This window comes from Neovison vison, chromosome 14 (assembly GCF_020171115.1).
Source record: "Neovison vison isolate M4711 chromosome 14, ASM_NN_V1, whole genome shotgun sequence".
NCBI lineage: Eukaryota > Metazoa > Chordata > Mammalia > Carnivora > Mustelidae > Neogale > Neogale vison.
The window spans coordinates 2,932,242-2,947,471 of NC_058104.1; the positions used below are offsets into that span (position 1 = coordinate 2,932,242).

A 15,230-nucleotide genomic window follows, 5' to 3' on the forward strand; every position below is an offset into this window, starting at 1 on the left:
CAACTTTCTATATCCATTTAGGCTTTTCCTATCTTTTTCCTTTCTTATTCCAGAATAATCATTTTGCTCTAAGACGAACTTATTTTCTTGTTCCTTTACCAATCCTCACTGCCACCCCCGAAAACAGAACCCAAACAAAAACAAAACAATAACAACAAAAACCCATGTCTTTTTTTTACTTTTTTCTGTCTAAAAACTCATTCGGAGACAATGGGATGCATTCTTTAAGGGGCATGCTGAAGCTGCTAGAAGACGAAAGGACTCCCAAAACACAGCTCCAAAGGGGTCCTCGCAGGATGCAAAATAGAGAATGTTTCACAAAACCCCTTGGCCATCTGGGCAGGTATGCACACTGAGGTTGGAGAGCTCGGAACACCAGAGAGCAGAGCTCAGATCTGAGAGACTCACCTGCAAACCTCAGGGTTGGCGAGAAAGCACTGAGCGCTGTGGGCTCTGTGGGAGCCAGGACCTGTCTGCACAGCAGTCTTGGAGTCATTGTGTGTGGGGGGAGGGGGAGGATTTTTTTTAATCCCACTTCTGACACCATGAAATGTCAAAAGATGTCACGTAACAGAAGGAAAACCAACAAATCACCCAAATAGGACTTACTAAGTATATGATACACACACCAAAAAGACACTTGGCTAGCTGGAGCACTCCCATGGAAAGAAGGGGCAGGACTCAGGGGAGCCAGGAGCTCTCCCACCAGAACACCGGGCACAGCTAGGGGAACCAAGAGCTCTCCCACCAGGCATGGAGTGGGACTCTGGGGTCACACAGCACCTTCCGTGGTGAGAGCATAGTGAGTGCTCTGTTCATGGGGTTAGTGGTTCTCATACCAGAAGTTTCCTCCATGACAGGGACCTGGGTCGTGATTCTCTCTCAACAACCTCGGGAAGCAGTTTCGGTTTTGCTTATGATTTGCAGAAGCAGGGGGATGACCTGGGTCATCTTAGACTGGCAGAATAAGCTCAATGATGCTTTCAATGACTAAACTGATTTTGTCTGTTCAGAGACTTTTCCAGGGAAGTCTCCGCATGTTTTGGATTTTAACAGAGGGGACCTCTCCCCAGCTTTGTCCTCTACCTGGGACAGAACCAGGCTACTCCCTTCTGGAGCCAGGAGCACTGTTCTGGGCTTGCCTTTGCAACCATGAGCTGGGGCTGTAGCCAGGCACTCTTCTTCAGGCCCCTGGGGCCTTGGAGTCCTTTGCGTTGAGGCCCTGAGCCAAAGCTGTTTATCACCATACCTATAGAAGAGAAATAATTCTCTTTATCCTCTTCTTTTTTTTCCAAGATTTTATTTACTTATTAGACAGAGTGCACAAGCAGAGGGGAAGGGATAGAAGGAGAGGGAGAAGCAGACTCCCCACTGGACAGGGAGCGAGATACTGGACTGGGTCCCAGGATCCTGATATCACGACCTGAGTGGAAGGCAGACACTTGACTGACTGAGTCACCCAGATGCCCCTCTTTACCCATTTCTTGATCAACAGAGAGAAATCAAAGGACAGATGGGGATGTCCCTGGGGGGCGCAATGCCGGCTGCCCTTTCCTCGCTTGTGGGCCTGTGGCCCTGGAACAGGGGGGTGTGCCCCGAAATGCGTCCACTCCTCTCTGGTCAGCACACTGTCCCCTGGGGCGTGAACTCCAGATGGACTCCTCTGGGGAGCCCCCTGACCCCAAGGCAGGAAAGCGCTGGGACCACCCCTGGGGACAGCAGGGTCTTCTGAGGGCTCCATGGGAATGAGAGAATGCACCGTCGGGGAAGTGGGGCTCCAGAGGAGAGCAACACGGCTAGGGCGCTCTGTGGTGGGAGGTGCGGGTGCTTCCGGGTGGGCTCACTTAGTGGGGACGACTGTCATCACGGGGGGCTCAGGACACCTGCGGGCACAGGTTGCAGCCGCCCGCCTAGCACAGGCGGGGCAGCGGGGCTGGAGCTCCGCAGACAAGGGGCGGGACCCAGCGGTGGGCGGGGCCGAGAGCAGGGTTGGGCGGTGGCGGGCGGCGGCGGGCGGTGGCGCGCGGTGGGCGGGGCGGCGGGCAGGCCCGGCGGCGGCGCGCGGTGGGCGGGGCGGCGTGACGCGCGCCGACGCCGATCCCGGAAGCGGTGTCAGATGCTGGGGAGCCGGGCGGGCGGGCTGGCGGCGGGCGGCGGGGGGGACTTGTTGTTCTTCGCGAAGTCGGAGCCCCAGAGCGCGGCGGAAGCGGCGGTCGAAAAGGAGCGCGAGAGTGAGCGCGAGCGCGAGGAGAGCGCGTGCCCGCGAGGAGCCGCCGCGCGCCCGCGCCCCCCGCGCGACTCCAGGTGAGGAGCGGCCGCGCGGGGCTGGGCCGGGCCGGGTTGGGGGCCGGGGGCGGGGCGGGGCGGGGGCGGTTCGGGGCCGGGGCCCGCGCGCGGCTGAGTCACGGCCGCCTTGGACCCGCGGCGAAGTTGGGCGGGACCCCGAGACCCCGGCCCGCGCACCTGCCGTCAGGTGCCCTGCCGCGAGCGCTTCGCGCGGGCCAGGGCTCCTCTTTCTCAGGCCCGGGAGCGCGCCCCGATCCCCGGGCCACTCCGAGGTAGAGCGGGAGACGGTGGGTCCTCCCGGGGGCCGCGCTGGGGGAGCCCGGGGCGTGTCGGCGGGCCCGGCGCCCCCTGTCGAGCCCCCCACCGCCTGCTTTGGCTTTAGCCCTGGGAGATGCGCTCCGAGGCGGGAAGGCGGGGGTTGAAAATAAACAGCCACGTGCAGGGGAGCGCGTGGTCGCGCAGGGCGATACGGCCGGTGCTGCCCTGCCTGGCGGTGGCTTCCCACCCGCGCTCGGCGGGGATGGGAGAGAGGGCGGGAGCGCCAGGACTAGGGGAATCAGGACCGATGTCGCGTTCAGAGCCGCTGACCTGCCAAGGGTTCCCAGGAGGGAGGCCTTGGTATGGAAGCTTTGGGGTGGGGAGGGGGGCAGGGCAAACGTGTCACTTTCCCTAAACCCAACGGCCTGCAGTCTTCTCTTCCCCACCTGCGAGTGGGGGTCTCCATCTCTCCCAAGTCCCAGCTGCGGGTTCTTCTGTGACCCTGCTGAGGTGGGGAGACGCGGTGTCCCCGCCCGCGGGCTTCCGCAGGCGTCCCCTGGAGGCTGGGAGGGGTCCCGGGCATGCTTCACTCTCCACCTAGCTCTAAGGTGCCGCAGACCGCTTTGCCTTCTGTCTGTCATGGTGTTCTCTCTGGCCACGTGTTGTGAAGTCTTTTCACAAAGCGGTACACAGTCGTGGAGCAGTTGGTGTTGGGGGTTGCTGGAAGCTCCCTGCTCTCCCTGTCCTGCAGTAATGATTGTATTCTTGTTTACCTTTCACATTGCTCTACGGGGCCAGGCAGGAATGCTCCATGCTGAATGAATTGTTAGTGCAGAAGGTCCCCACACTCAGCTGCCTTCTCTCGCCAGGCGCCTGGCCTCAGGAAGCTCCCACGGCTGGTGCACCCACGCCCCGCACGGCAGATAGAATCAGTGGCTTCCTGAGCTGGTGTGGCTTGGCTGCCCAGCCTGGCCGCCGTCCCCTGTCCCCACTATTGGCATTGGCATTGGCGCGGTTTTGTTGCTCCAGCCCTCATGGGGAGCACAGCTGTGTGCCCTGGGAGCTGGGCCTTCTCCAAGCACCCTGCCTTCTGGGGTGGGGCTTTTGAAAGTGTCCCTCTAAGCAGGTGGGAGGGGTCTAGGAAGTTTAAGGTGGGCTGTGCAGGTGGGTGAGGCACATCTCCAGCCTTGGGTTGCATTGTGGGTAGCTGACACCTTTTGGAGAGCATCCCTCCCTGGGCAGCCCAGGAGGTGTGTTTGCTCGAGGGGGAGGTCTGCTTTCAGATCCTAGCGCTGGGCCTCTCATGATCCCAAAATACAGTTCCCTGACTCAAAAACACATGTAGGGCTTCTCTTTGGAACACGTTTACTTTCTGTGCTTGAATGTAGCTGGACTTTGAGGGACGCGATCCAAGTTCAGCCCCACTCACTCAAGGTGGTTGCTAAAAATGGGAGTTGAATTGGAGCTTCTCAGGGAAGCCGTTTCCGGGGCTTGCTGCGTCCCAGCACCGTCTCCAGGGCCCAGCCGCCTGAGTGAGCTTGCTTTCCTGACCCACCGTTTTCCCTCTGCATGTCCGTGGCCCCACATGTGCTCGTTCTGGGGACTCCGGGAGCTGGAGAGTCTATGAACTGGCTCCCGGCAGCGGAGTAGTCCGGCCTGCGTCCTGGTTATTCCTGAGTCTGAAGGTTTCTGGAGTGGACTTGCTGGCTTTAGGGTCCAGTCCACACGGGAAATGGAACCCGGCAGCTGTGAGCTTCTCTGTGTGCTGCTCCGAGCAGTAAACAGTGACTCACCCTCCCCTCTGCTCCCCGCCTCCCTGCTCCCGGCCACTGGAAGATGCATGGCTCCCGTGTTTACTTTTGCTTTTTGTAAGTCACAGACTCGTCATATTTCCTCTTTCTTCTAGTTTCAGGAAATTGAAAGTGTTCTCTTCAAGTCATAGATCCTTAGAACAGGTGGAAATAAATGTAGGGATCACACAGTACACTCTCCTGCACCCTCACTTTAGATGAGGACACCGAGCCCGGAGCCTCCCCACCTGGCCTGTGGCAGCAGAGTCTGATATCCGGAGGGTGGGGAAGCACCCTGCCTGCTTTCCTGTGCCATGTGTGGGCTGCCCTGGATGAGGGGAGCCAGGAGGTCCTGAGCTGGGGTGCCCCCGATCCCCTCCCTTCGGTGCAGTGCTGGCATGTGTGCTCAGGTGGCATGCCCCTCCCTTGAGGAGAGTTGAGGGGAGCAGGTGTAGTTAAGAATGTCCCCTGCCCTCCATCCAGCAAGGGAGGCAAACCTGGGACGGAAAGACCAGGACTAAGCTCTGGGCTCAGCCCTGATGTGTCCCCGTGAGAGGGTACCTGCCTACCACAGGGAGGGCAGGAGGGCGCCTTCTGGTGAAGCAAGGGTTGGGGGAAGAGGGTGGGAGCCCAGCACTGATCGCGGAGGCTCTGGAAGCCAGAGGTGGGGGCCTGGAGGCGACAGGTGGCCAGGGGAGTGAGGGGCTCAGGAGGGCCTTCGGCCAGGGGTTTCTTCTACCTGCCCTGGGGCCCTCATTTGAGGGACCAAGGCCCAGACAGAAGCAGCCAAGGCCTGAGCCAGGTAGTGCTGGAGGGCCAGAGCCTCTGCAGGAAGGTGGGCTGAGGCTAGCCGGCCAGGCTCAGCAGGCGGACATGGAAGGAGAGGTGAGGCGTAGGGGATGATTTCTGCATGAGTGCCATGATGGGTCCTCATGCACTGGAGACACAGGATGCAGGCAGGTATGGGGATAGGGCGCATCTCCAGGGCCTGTCAGACATGTGTGCTGTGTAACCTTGGCTGGACGTGGAGTTTGGGGCCGGTCGAACCCCTGGGCAGCCATGGTATGGACAGAGCCCCAGAGTGGAGCCTGGAGACGGGAGGACCACCCTGAGGGTTCCTGGGGGAGTGAAGGGCCGGGGTGTGGCCAGGGAGGTCCAGCAGTCAGCCTGCTGTCAGCCTAGCAGCCGCCTGAGTCACCTCCGGACAGAGCCAGGATGACACAGCTTCCTCGAACTGCAAACGCAAGGTGACCAGACGTCCTCCAAGCCAGGCAGACAGTCATGTCTTGGCGGAGGGCGGCCAGCCAGGGCCAGCCTGCGGACTGGGTGTGGGCCGGGCTGGTGGGGTGCACCCCCACATGGAGGGGAGTGGGGTGGGAGGTACGAGTCCTCCTGTCCTGAGACCAGCTGAAGACAGGACAAGCTGGCTCTGTCACCCTGTGCTTGTGGGACATGGGCCCACTGTGCAGCCAGCTAGGAGGGGTGCCCAGCTTTGGGTCTCCCCCTGAGAAGGCCCACAGCCCCCCAGAACAGAGGTGGTCACATCACGGTGGCATCTGGCTTTGGGGTTTGCACCCATCAGGGCGAGTCAAGGTGCTTGTTTTCTGCAAGGAGCAGAGATCTGCTCCAGGACAGAACCCTTTCTGTCCCTTCCCGTTTTCCTCCTGCCCTTCCCCCTCTCCCCAAGGAGACCCCCTTGGAGAGCTGGGAGAGTGGGCGTAGAACAGTTGACTGGGAGGGCTGGAGGGGGCAGGCACGGGGAGTGGCAGTCACCTTCACTCCACACAGAACAAGAATGAGAGTTTTTTGATAGCCCACCCTGCGGGGTGTGGGCTTGTCCAACCGAGGTAAGGGTCAGAGCCCTGTCAGACTCCAAAAGCCCCTTTTCTGTGACATCCTCTAGACCTCGGGCTGTCTGGGTGGGGACATTGTGCCCATCAGCCGCCTGGCTTTGCGGGTGGACCAGATGTCCCCCCAGGGTCCCGAACCTGAGTCCAGCCCAGTGAGGGCCAGAGCGCACTGCGGATGGCCTGGGCCCCGAGTTGCCCCAGATGAGCTGAATCAGACAGTGGGCTAGCAGTCGGTGTTTGTTAGGGGGTGCAGGATCGGGGATCCTGGCCTCCAGCTCCCCTGGCCCTGGGAAAGCCCTTCTGGACTGTTGAACCCGGATGACCTGGTCCGTTCTTTGTGCGGCCCGAAGGGAGGGCTCCCTAACTTGTTCCCAGCTGTGCCGTCCCCAGAATTGACTCCCCATCTAGACTGCCGGTCCCTTTTTTTTATTCTTTTTCAGCGCAGTCTTTCCCTTGACTTTGTTTAGCTGCACACCAGGCCTTGGGTTGAAACCAGCCTCCCTCAGTCAGGAGAGCAGTCCCCCAGAAGGTGTTTCGAGCTCTCAGGGCTGACCACGCAGCCCTTCTGACCAGCAGTGTCCCCACGGCTGTGGGAGTGGAGTGTGGAGGTTCACGGTTGCCTTCGGGGGTGTCCCTGCCTGACTCTAGCCGTGGAGCTGCTCAGGAGGCGACTTTACTGGAGTTCAGGAAAGCCCGTGGGGAGCACGTGCATGCGTGGCTGAGGTTCTGTCAGTCGGTGGTGGCAGGACTCGGTGCCCGCAGTGTCCTCTCGTGCAGTTGCCGGAGAGGCGGGTGCCGGCTGGTGGCTGCGGCAGAAGGGGCAGCTGTGTGGCTTGCACTCTTGCCCGGCCTGTCGGGGCCTCGGTCTTTCAGCCCAGCTGGGGTCTGGCTGAGGCCGGAAGGTAGTTCCTCCTGCATGCGCTCTGGCGGCCGCGAGGTTGTGTGAGGTTCAGAGCTTTACATGCGCAGTTTGAGGGCAGTTGTTCTAAAATCAGTGGTTGTACAAACTCGCACACATTTGAAATGCGTTTCTGAACCTGATTTCAAAAGCAAACTGTCGGGTTTTTTGCCTTGCATGTTAGCAGGGACCTCAGGTCACTGCTGTCTGCTGGGCTTGGCAGAGGGGCGTGATGGTGCTGCGTCTGCCCAAGTACTGAGCTCAGGAGAGACTGGGCAGTGCCTGGCCTACTCCTCACTCCCCGAGCCGCCGCTGAGTCTGCGAAGTGCCCCTTGGGGCAGCCCACCATCCAGCAGCTGGTGGGCAGGGGGCCGTGGGACAGTGTCTGCCCCTGCCTGGGACTTGCCCACCCGTGTCAGGGTCTCTGGTTTCACAGGGGGTTCCTGGTGCAGGCCCCAGGCCCCTGGGGGTGGGTGGAGCCTCCAGTCAGGGTCTCTCCTGGCATCACCTGCTCTGCCCAACCAAGGTTGCAAGCTGGACAGAACCCTGGGACCCCTAGTTCCCATTCCCTCACTTTCAGAGGAGGAGAATAAGGCCTGCGGAGAGAAGAGCTTTATGGCTTATCCCCCAACTTTGTCTCAAGGCGATGATCACCTCCACGTGTACTCCCATTCACTCTTGGGCCTCACATTGCTCTTGTTGACTAGGAGCTCTGACAATGGCTGGGGTTCCCCAGAGGTTAGACCCAGTGTGGCACCCTCCCACAGAGAGAGGTGTCCCTCCTCGCTTGGACCCCAGGTGGGCCCCATCTATGCCGGGGCTGTCATCTGTGTCCTGTGCCCAGAAGGCAGATGGGGTGCAGAGTTGGTGGACATGGGGCTTTGCCCAGGTGACCTCAACCTTGCAGACATAGCCAGTGGACCCTCCTGGGGCCTCTGCGGAGTGGAGGGGGCCGAGCCCGTGGAGTGCTGTGGCCCTGTCCCATGACCATCCTGGTTGCCTGGACATTCCTCCAGGCACTGTCATGGAGGGCAGGTTCTCTGAGGAGGTGTACCCGCCCTGAATGCAACCCCATGGCCCCGGGTGCTGACTGAGCCGGCCCGCCGGTGTGGGGAGGCACAGATGCCCCTGCTGCTCCTGCTGCTCGGGGTCTGAGCGGAGGTCCCTCCTGTGCTGGGGCCTCCCTGTTCTCGTCAGGCGGGCTGGGCGGTGCGTGTGGGGTGGGAGGGCCTTCGGTCTGTGGGAATGTGAGCTCCTCGCTCTGTAAACAGCCGTGACTCACCGCACAGCTATGTGCTGGCGGCTCCAGGCCCTGTGCGCTGACGTGTGCTGGGATGACACCCAGCCCGTGGAAAAGTTTCTCAGGGCTCTCCCGGCTGCCTGGCTCCTGCCAGCCCTCCAGGTGGTCTTTCTGGCGCAGTAGGACCCCTGCACCTGGAGGGAGGAGTGCTGGTTGTGGCCCCCGACCCAAGAGGCTGGGGGTCAGGCTGCTGTCAGGAGGCAGCTCCTGGTCCCTGCTGCCGTTCCCCCATGCTGCTGCATGTCTGCGTGTCTGTCTCATGCACAAGTGTGGGGGGTGCAGGGGAGCCCGGAGCCCCCCGAGGGTGGGCCCCGCCCCGGCCCTGCTGCTGTGCCGCTCGCTGTCATCCCGTGTCAGCTCCCGGGCAAGTGGCCGTGTTGCCTGGGCGATGGGGGGCCCAGTGGCCTGGGCACTGACACCCTCCGCTAACGGCAGGCTGGCAAGGTGCTAGAGGCAGGAGCAGTGGGAGTCGCGTCTAGGCCATGCCACACGCGCGGTCCCAGGGCTTTCGTCCCAGGGCGAAAGAAGGCGAGGTGGAGACACCCACCCGAGTCCTGCTCACGCTGGAGATGGAGGCTTTGGTGAGGCTCACCCCCCTCCCCCGCCATGCGTTTCTCTGATGTTCTTTCCGCTCAGTTCATCTTGCCTAGTCCCTAACCCAGTGACAGAGCGTGCCAGCAAGTCTAGGGCCCGGTCCCCTCTGCCCACCCTCCCCCCAGCCTCGGGGGCGCACGGGTTTGTTTACTGTCCCACAACCTGTGATGTCTGTGCCGCCTGCCCAAAGCCATTGTTGCTGTGGGCTTCTCCGTTTCCATGACGACCATCAGAGGTTGGCTACGTCCCAAGGTCGCCATGGCAACTATCAGAGGGGAATCATGCTTGGGATGCTTTGGCTGGCTTTTTCATGAATGATTAGAATGTGTGACACAATGCAGACGCGAAAACTAGAAGGGCGGGCTACGGCGGGGGCTGGCGGGCGCCGGGGACAACTCCCGCCAGACGGTTCGTGAGCTCGCACAGTGGCGGCTCCCCACCACCCGGATCCTGGCTTGGCCGCTGGAGGGGGACCCCGCCCACCTGGTGGGCCTCAGGTCAGGGCTGTAGGGCAGCCCAGGGCTGGTGGTGATGTCACAGCTGCCGTGCCCTGTGCAGAGGTAGGTTTGCTGGGAAGGGTGGGGCTGGGCCAGGGCAGGGGCGTGCTCCCCCCAGGGCCCCTTCCTCTCCAGCCAGGCTACATCAGGGGGACTGGGGGCTTCTGCCTGGGCAGGGTGCTGTCCTGGGGGCCAGCGATGCTCTTTAGGTGCTGGGTGCGGCCCGTCTCGGGAGGGGGCTCTGCTGCTGCGCACTTTGGCCCTTAAACGTGGTATCCTGTGCCTCGTGGTGCCAGCGTCTCAGCTCCGAGGGAGAGAACAGGAAGTCACAGCTGCTCTCACCCAGTGGTCCCCAGGCGCTGGTGGCAGAGACCTGGCAGGCGGGGCGGCATGGGACTGCGGTGTGGCTGCTGGGCGCCTGGCCAAAGTGGGTCCGGCCAAGGGGGGTCTGGGTTGCTCCACGGTCTGATGCTGGAGTGTGTGGGGGAGGTGTGGCCACCTTGCCCACCCTGCGGAGAGTCCCTCAGCACTGGCTGGCTCCTATCTTGCTTTTGGGGTGACATGGAATGAGGCGATGAGCCTCCTCAGAGTCACTCTGTGGTGGGGATGTCCCCGCTTTAGGTCACTTGTGACGGCAGCAGGCCCCGTCCCCAGCCTGGCCATCACCTAACCTCACTCGTTTCTGTGTTCTTGTGTGATTTTCTAGTTCCAATTTCCAAGCCCTTCTGTTCGGGTGACTGTGCCCAGGTTATGACGACTAATCCCAAACCAAACAAGGCGTTAAAGGTAAGCGGGGGTGTGGGTAAGCAGACCCCATTTCTGTCCCGGGCTCAGGCCTAGGAAAGGTCCCTTCCGGTTCCAGCAGCGCCTCTTTCCCAGGATGGCCCTGAGTGTGAGGAAAGAAGCCCTGTTCCCTGGAAGGGGCTGTCGGCTAGAAGACGTGTTATAGAGCAGTGGTGACAGAATTGGGGGTCGTGGCCTTGGGAGTGGGCAGCTCTGACATCTGAGGGGATCAGTCCTTGGGAGCGAGTCGAAGGGGTGGGTCCCCATTGGCTAGGAGGTGTTCATCACCCCAGCCCCCAGGCGTGGGTAGTGTGGCCTCCGTCCTGTGGAACCAGGGCCCAGGCAGCACACACCCTGGCTTCTGGGGTCCAGCTCTGGCCAGCCACAGTGTGTGCTGGCTCCTCGGGCCTTCCCCGCTTCTGGGGCCGGCAGCGTTTTTTTGAGTTGGCTGTCTCATCCTGGGAGCAGACCTGGGTCTGGCAGGAGAGGGGGCTCTCCAAGCACGCCCAAGCCCTTTCTGAGGTTCCGCTGGGTCTGAGGGGTGTGGAAGGATGGGCTGCTGTGCCTTCCCGTGCCCCACCTGCCTCTGTGCGTCCTGCCTCCCGGGAGATGTACAGAGCAGGGCACACATGCAGGCCGCAGCCTTGCAGAGTCTGGGTGGCCGGTGGGAACCAGGCAATGGCCAGGTGTAGTCAGTGGCCCCCATCCGAGAACCGTCAGCATGACGCTGGGTGCTGGTGTCCCATGACCCTGCAGGGAGCAGCCCCGTGCCCTGCCAGCAGACTGGAGGCCCACTTGCACCACAGAGGGCCTGCTGCCAGCTCTCCCCAGCCCAGACCCGGGCTCCCGTGCCCACACGGTTTGAGCCGTCCTCCGGGCTCCCGCTGTGCCCCTGTGCTGACCGCTGTGCCGTGGCCCCTGCAGGTCAAGAAGGAGGCGGGTGAGAACGCCCCGGTGCTCAGCGATGACGAGCTGGTGTCCATGTCAGTGCGGGAGCTGAACCAGCACCTGCGGGGCCTCACCAAGGAGGAGGTGGTGCGCCTGAAGCAGCGGCGGCGCACACTCAAGAACCGGGGCTACGCCGCCAGCTGCCGCATCAAGCGCGTGACGCAGAAGGAGGAGCTGGAGCGGCAGCGCGTGGAGCTGCAGCAGGAGGTGGAGAAGCTGGCCCGCGAGAACAGCAGCATGAAGCTAGAGCTTGACGCGCTGCGCTCCAAGTACGAGGCCCTGCAGACCTTCGCCCGCACCGTGGCCCGTGGGCCCGTCACCCCCACCAAGGTGGCCACCACCAGCGTCATCACCATCGTCAAGTCTGCCGACATCTCCTCCACCTCCGTGCCCTTCTCGGCCGCGTCCTAGTGCCCAACCGGGGGTGGGGGTCTGGGTGGTGCGGCCGGGGCACTGGGCAGGCGGGGGGCACCTCCTTCGTGCCCATCGGAGGGTCCCATTGGGAGCAGACCCCTTAACACCCGAGTACAGTATAGACTCATGGCGGGGACGAGGTTGCTGGCTGAAGATGGGGTCTTGTGAGACCGTGTGCTGCACGCCTTCCCACACGCACGCACACGCACACGCGCACACGTATGCACTCGGCCTTCCTCGGGGCCCCGCCAGCTCTCTCCAGACTGTCCTTTTCCGGGGGGGGGGTGTCTCACGCTGGGGGGCGTCGGGAGGTATGGAAGGAAGGTCTGCCGGAGGTTCCTGGCCCTGTGGCCCAGACGGTGGGGGCTCTGTCCTCCACGTGTCCCAGGAGCGGCTGCCGCCGTCCTTCAGCTGCCGCAGGAACCCCCCTCCCTGCCCTGAGCTCTGGTGCTGCAGGAGGAACCGATTGTCCGTGGGGACGGAAAGCACCACGAGCCTGCTTTAGCCTTAGCGGAGACTGCACCGTGCAAGGCAGAGGGAGGGAGGGGGGCTGCCTAAGGGGCTGTGTGTGCGTGCACGTGTGCTCGGGGACGCACCTGCCATTGCACCGGCACCAGCAGCACCGGGCCCTTGGGGGAGCAGCTCAGGGGGCTAGTCACTGGGGGGCCTCCGGGGTCTATGCAGCAGGAGTTACAGGGGCATTGGGAACTGTCCCTCTGTCTGAGTGACCCCAGGGAGTACCCTGTTGGACCAGGAAGGTGGAGCCCTGAGCAGGGAGGGGTGGCAGGGCCTGGAGTGGATGTGCGGAGGTTCTGTGTGGCGTGGGGTGAGGTGGGCAGGGGCCTTAGGACTGGGTTGTGGCTCTGCTGGGAGGGGACGGGCAGGGTCTGAGAATGAGGAGGGTGCGGTGACAGGGGAGGTGACACGGCACGGGGCCTGAACCTTTCTCCTGGGGGCACCTGGGTGGTCTCTCAGTGCAGAGGACAAGGGGACACAGCCACCATGGTGCTTAACCCTCGCCCGGAACCTTTACTTGCTCTTTCAGGCACCTGGAACCCCATGACCTTGGTGATCCTTGCTGGGGCTTCCCACCCCTACAAGCCTCGATCGATTGGGGCTTCCAGCTCCCACGTGCTGAGCTTGGACTGCCTCTCGCTGGCCTTGCTGGAGAGAGGCTGGGGCTTTGGGGCCTGGGGGTGGGCGGTGAGCGCAAGCTCCCAGCCTCCTCTTGGCCCTGCCATCCAGCTCTGAGGGAGACCCCCAGCAAGCCACAGGCCCCCCGCCCGGGAAGAGGAGGCTCAGGCAGGGCTGATGGCCCCAAGGGCTGCATCTTCCTCTTGCGTCTGCTGTCGCGAGCGACCAGTGAAGGTCTGGGGCCTCCGTCGCATTGCATGTGGCCTTCACCTTGTCCTGGGGAGAGGTGAAGGGTCTGGGGTGCACTGGATCCTTACGGAGCAAAAGGCCCAGTGTGTAAAAAAAAAAAAAAAAAAAAGCTGTTGATACCATAGCCATGGTAGGTAATCCACATTGGATATCGATAAGGACCATGGGGAAATATTTAAAAGAGAGAAAGTATATATATATATAAAATTATATACACATTTTATCGTACAGATTTTTCGTAATTTTCCTGTTTTTACTGTAAATCCCTAATAGAGCAGAGCTACAGTGGGGGTGGGGGTGGGAGCCGGTCGCCCCTGGCTCTGGGGAGGGAGGCCGGGGCTGCCTGCCCTCTGCCTGTCCCCGCCGCCTGCTTGGCCTTGGGGGGACCCAGGAGGAGGGAAGACCAGAGCCTTCTCGTGCTCTGCCTTCCAGCTCGCTGAGACTCCACTGTCACAGGTTTAACGTATGGATGCTCTTTATGTAAGAGAAAAGGCAAGGACCTCTGTCCCTGGGGTATGTCCCCCCTGCCTTCTGGGCTTCAGATCCGTGGGTCCTTCCCGGGGGCGGGGCCTCCCGCTTCCTCGCCTCTGCCGCTCAGCTGCTCCGTTTCAATATTTATTTTTGTGCTACTTTTATCATGGTATAAATTATTGAGAAGAGACCCCACGTTGTGGTCCTCGTCCGTACGACACATGCCCCGCGCCTGCCCCGTCCCCTCACGGCCACCACCTAATTTATTGCTGTACATCTCTGCCGTGACGCTTTTGTACCTTTGCAATAAAGAGTTTTCTGGTTTCAGACCTGCCTGGTTGTGTGGTTGGTGCAGGGGCAGGCGGTGTCAAGTCCCTGAGTGCAGGGCACTGCTGTTCGTGAGGGACTGCCACTGCCTCCATGTCCTGCCCCCCCGACTCGGTGGTCCTCACCTGCGAGGTCCATCAGGACAGCCCTGAGGTGGGGAGGGGGTCAGGCCCGTGGAGGCGGCCGGGCTGGCTTTCCAAATGGTGGGCCCAATTCCCAAGTGCCCTGTCTGCCCCAACCGGGAGCCTCCAGCCTTCGGACATAGCATTCTCCAGCTCCGATGGCTCCCCTCCCCGCCCCCACCAGGTGGTATGTGCCCCAGTCTTGGGCCACGTCCTGCCGCAGGTGCGGAGACAGACACTTGGCCTGGGGTAGACAGCAGGGTGCCTAAAGTAAGCGGGCTGTCCTGCAAGCCGGCATTCCCCATGGGCCTTACCCACCCCTGTCCCTCTGAGGGGCAGACATGTCAGCACTTGGCCTCAGCCTCTGCAGGAGGGCAGACTTGCAGGCCAGGTCTCGGGGTTTCCAAGACTCGCTGGCCCTCCTGCCTCAGCTCTGCCTGAGCTGATGGGACCGCTCCCGCCCACGGTCATTGCCAGCAGCTCGGGTGGGGTGGGGTAGGCTCCCGGGGGCCTGTTCCCTCCCTTTCCAGTCCGCTGGCTCCCTTCTGTGAAATGGGTGGGGAGTGGAGTGTGCCAGCCCTGTGGGGTCGCTGTGGCCCCCAACGTGGCCAGGCCTGCTCCCCCTGCAAGAGCTCTGCACGGTGGCCCAGTGACTGGAGCTAGGGCAGGCCTTGACCCCAGCCCTGTCAGGGCCCCTTGGAAGTTGGCGAAGGCTGCTGCTCCTTCCGGCCCAGTCCGTCTCTCGGGGTTGCCTCCATTGGGGTGGATTGCTGGGGCCATTTCCCAGGTGAGAGCGCCGAGGCTGGGAAAGGCCCTGTGTGGTGGGGCCCAGAACTGGGAGCCCACTTTGTCGTCATGGATGGCAAGACGTGCCCCCCTTCCTCCTCCTCGAGAGCGCCCATACTCCTCATCCTCCCCGGGGAGGACGAAGCCAGTGAGGTGGGGGCGACTATGATCTACCTGTGGGTGGTGGGGCACGGCCTGACTTTGTGTCTGAAGGAGAAGCTGGGCCTCGTCCCACAGAGAAGTCTGTGGGGGCTGGACGAGTGTGAGCTGCCTCTGTGGGGCTAGTCTGTCTCTTGCCGGCTGTGTGATCAGGCCCCTTTCCCCGGGCTTGTGAAGATTCAGGGCAGGCTGGGGTCCGGGCCCCGCCCTCAGCACACTGTGGACACAGCACACGGGGCTGCTGGGGCCTGTGCTGAAGGTGCCTTCTAACTGGGAGCCCGCACTGCGTGTGGTCACTGGAAGGGAGTTCCAGCCCACATGCCCCATGCATATGGTTTAGGCAACTGGGGCCCTAATGGGGTGA

General features: G+C 62.1%; 1 protein-coding gene across 5 annotated transcripts in view; it reads left to right on the plus strand.

Moving 5' to 3' along the window:
• Nucleotides 1-13,799, plus strand: part of MAFK (MAF bZIP transcription factor K) — a 30,658-nt gene extending 16,859 nt beyond the window's left edge. Inside the window, exons 1-3 of one of the 5 annotated variants that reach the window (XM_044232631.1) lie at nucleotides 2,163-2,304; nucleotides 10,180-10,259; nucleotides 11,181-13,799. In XM_044232631.1, the coding sequence (XP_044088566.1) occupies nucleotides 10,224-10,259; nucleotides 11,181-11,615 (471 nt within the window). In that variant the 5' untranslated portion in view covers nucleotides 2,163-2,304; nucleotides 10,180-10,223 and the 3' untranslated portion in view covers nucleotides 11,616-13,799. The other 4 variants (XM_044232634.1, XM_044232635.1, XM_044232632.1 and 1 more) reach the window with 4 other exon arrangements.
• The last annotated feature ends 1,431 nt before the right edge of the window (nucleotides 13,800-15,230 follow it).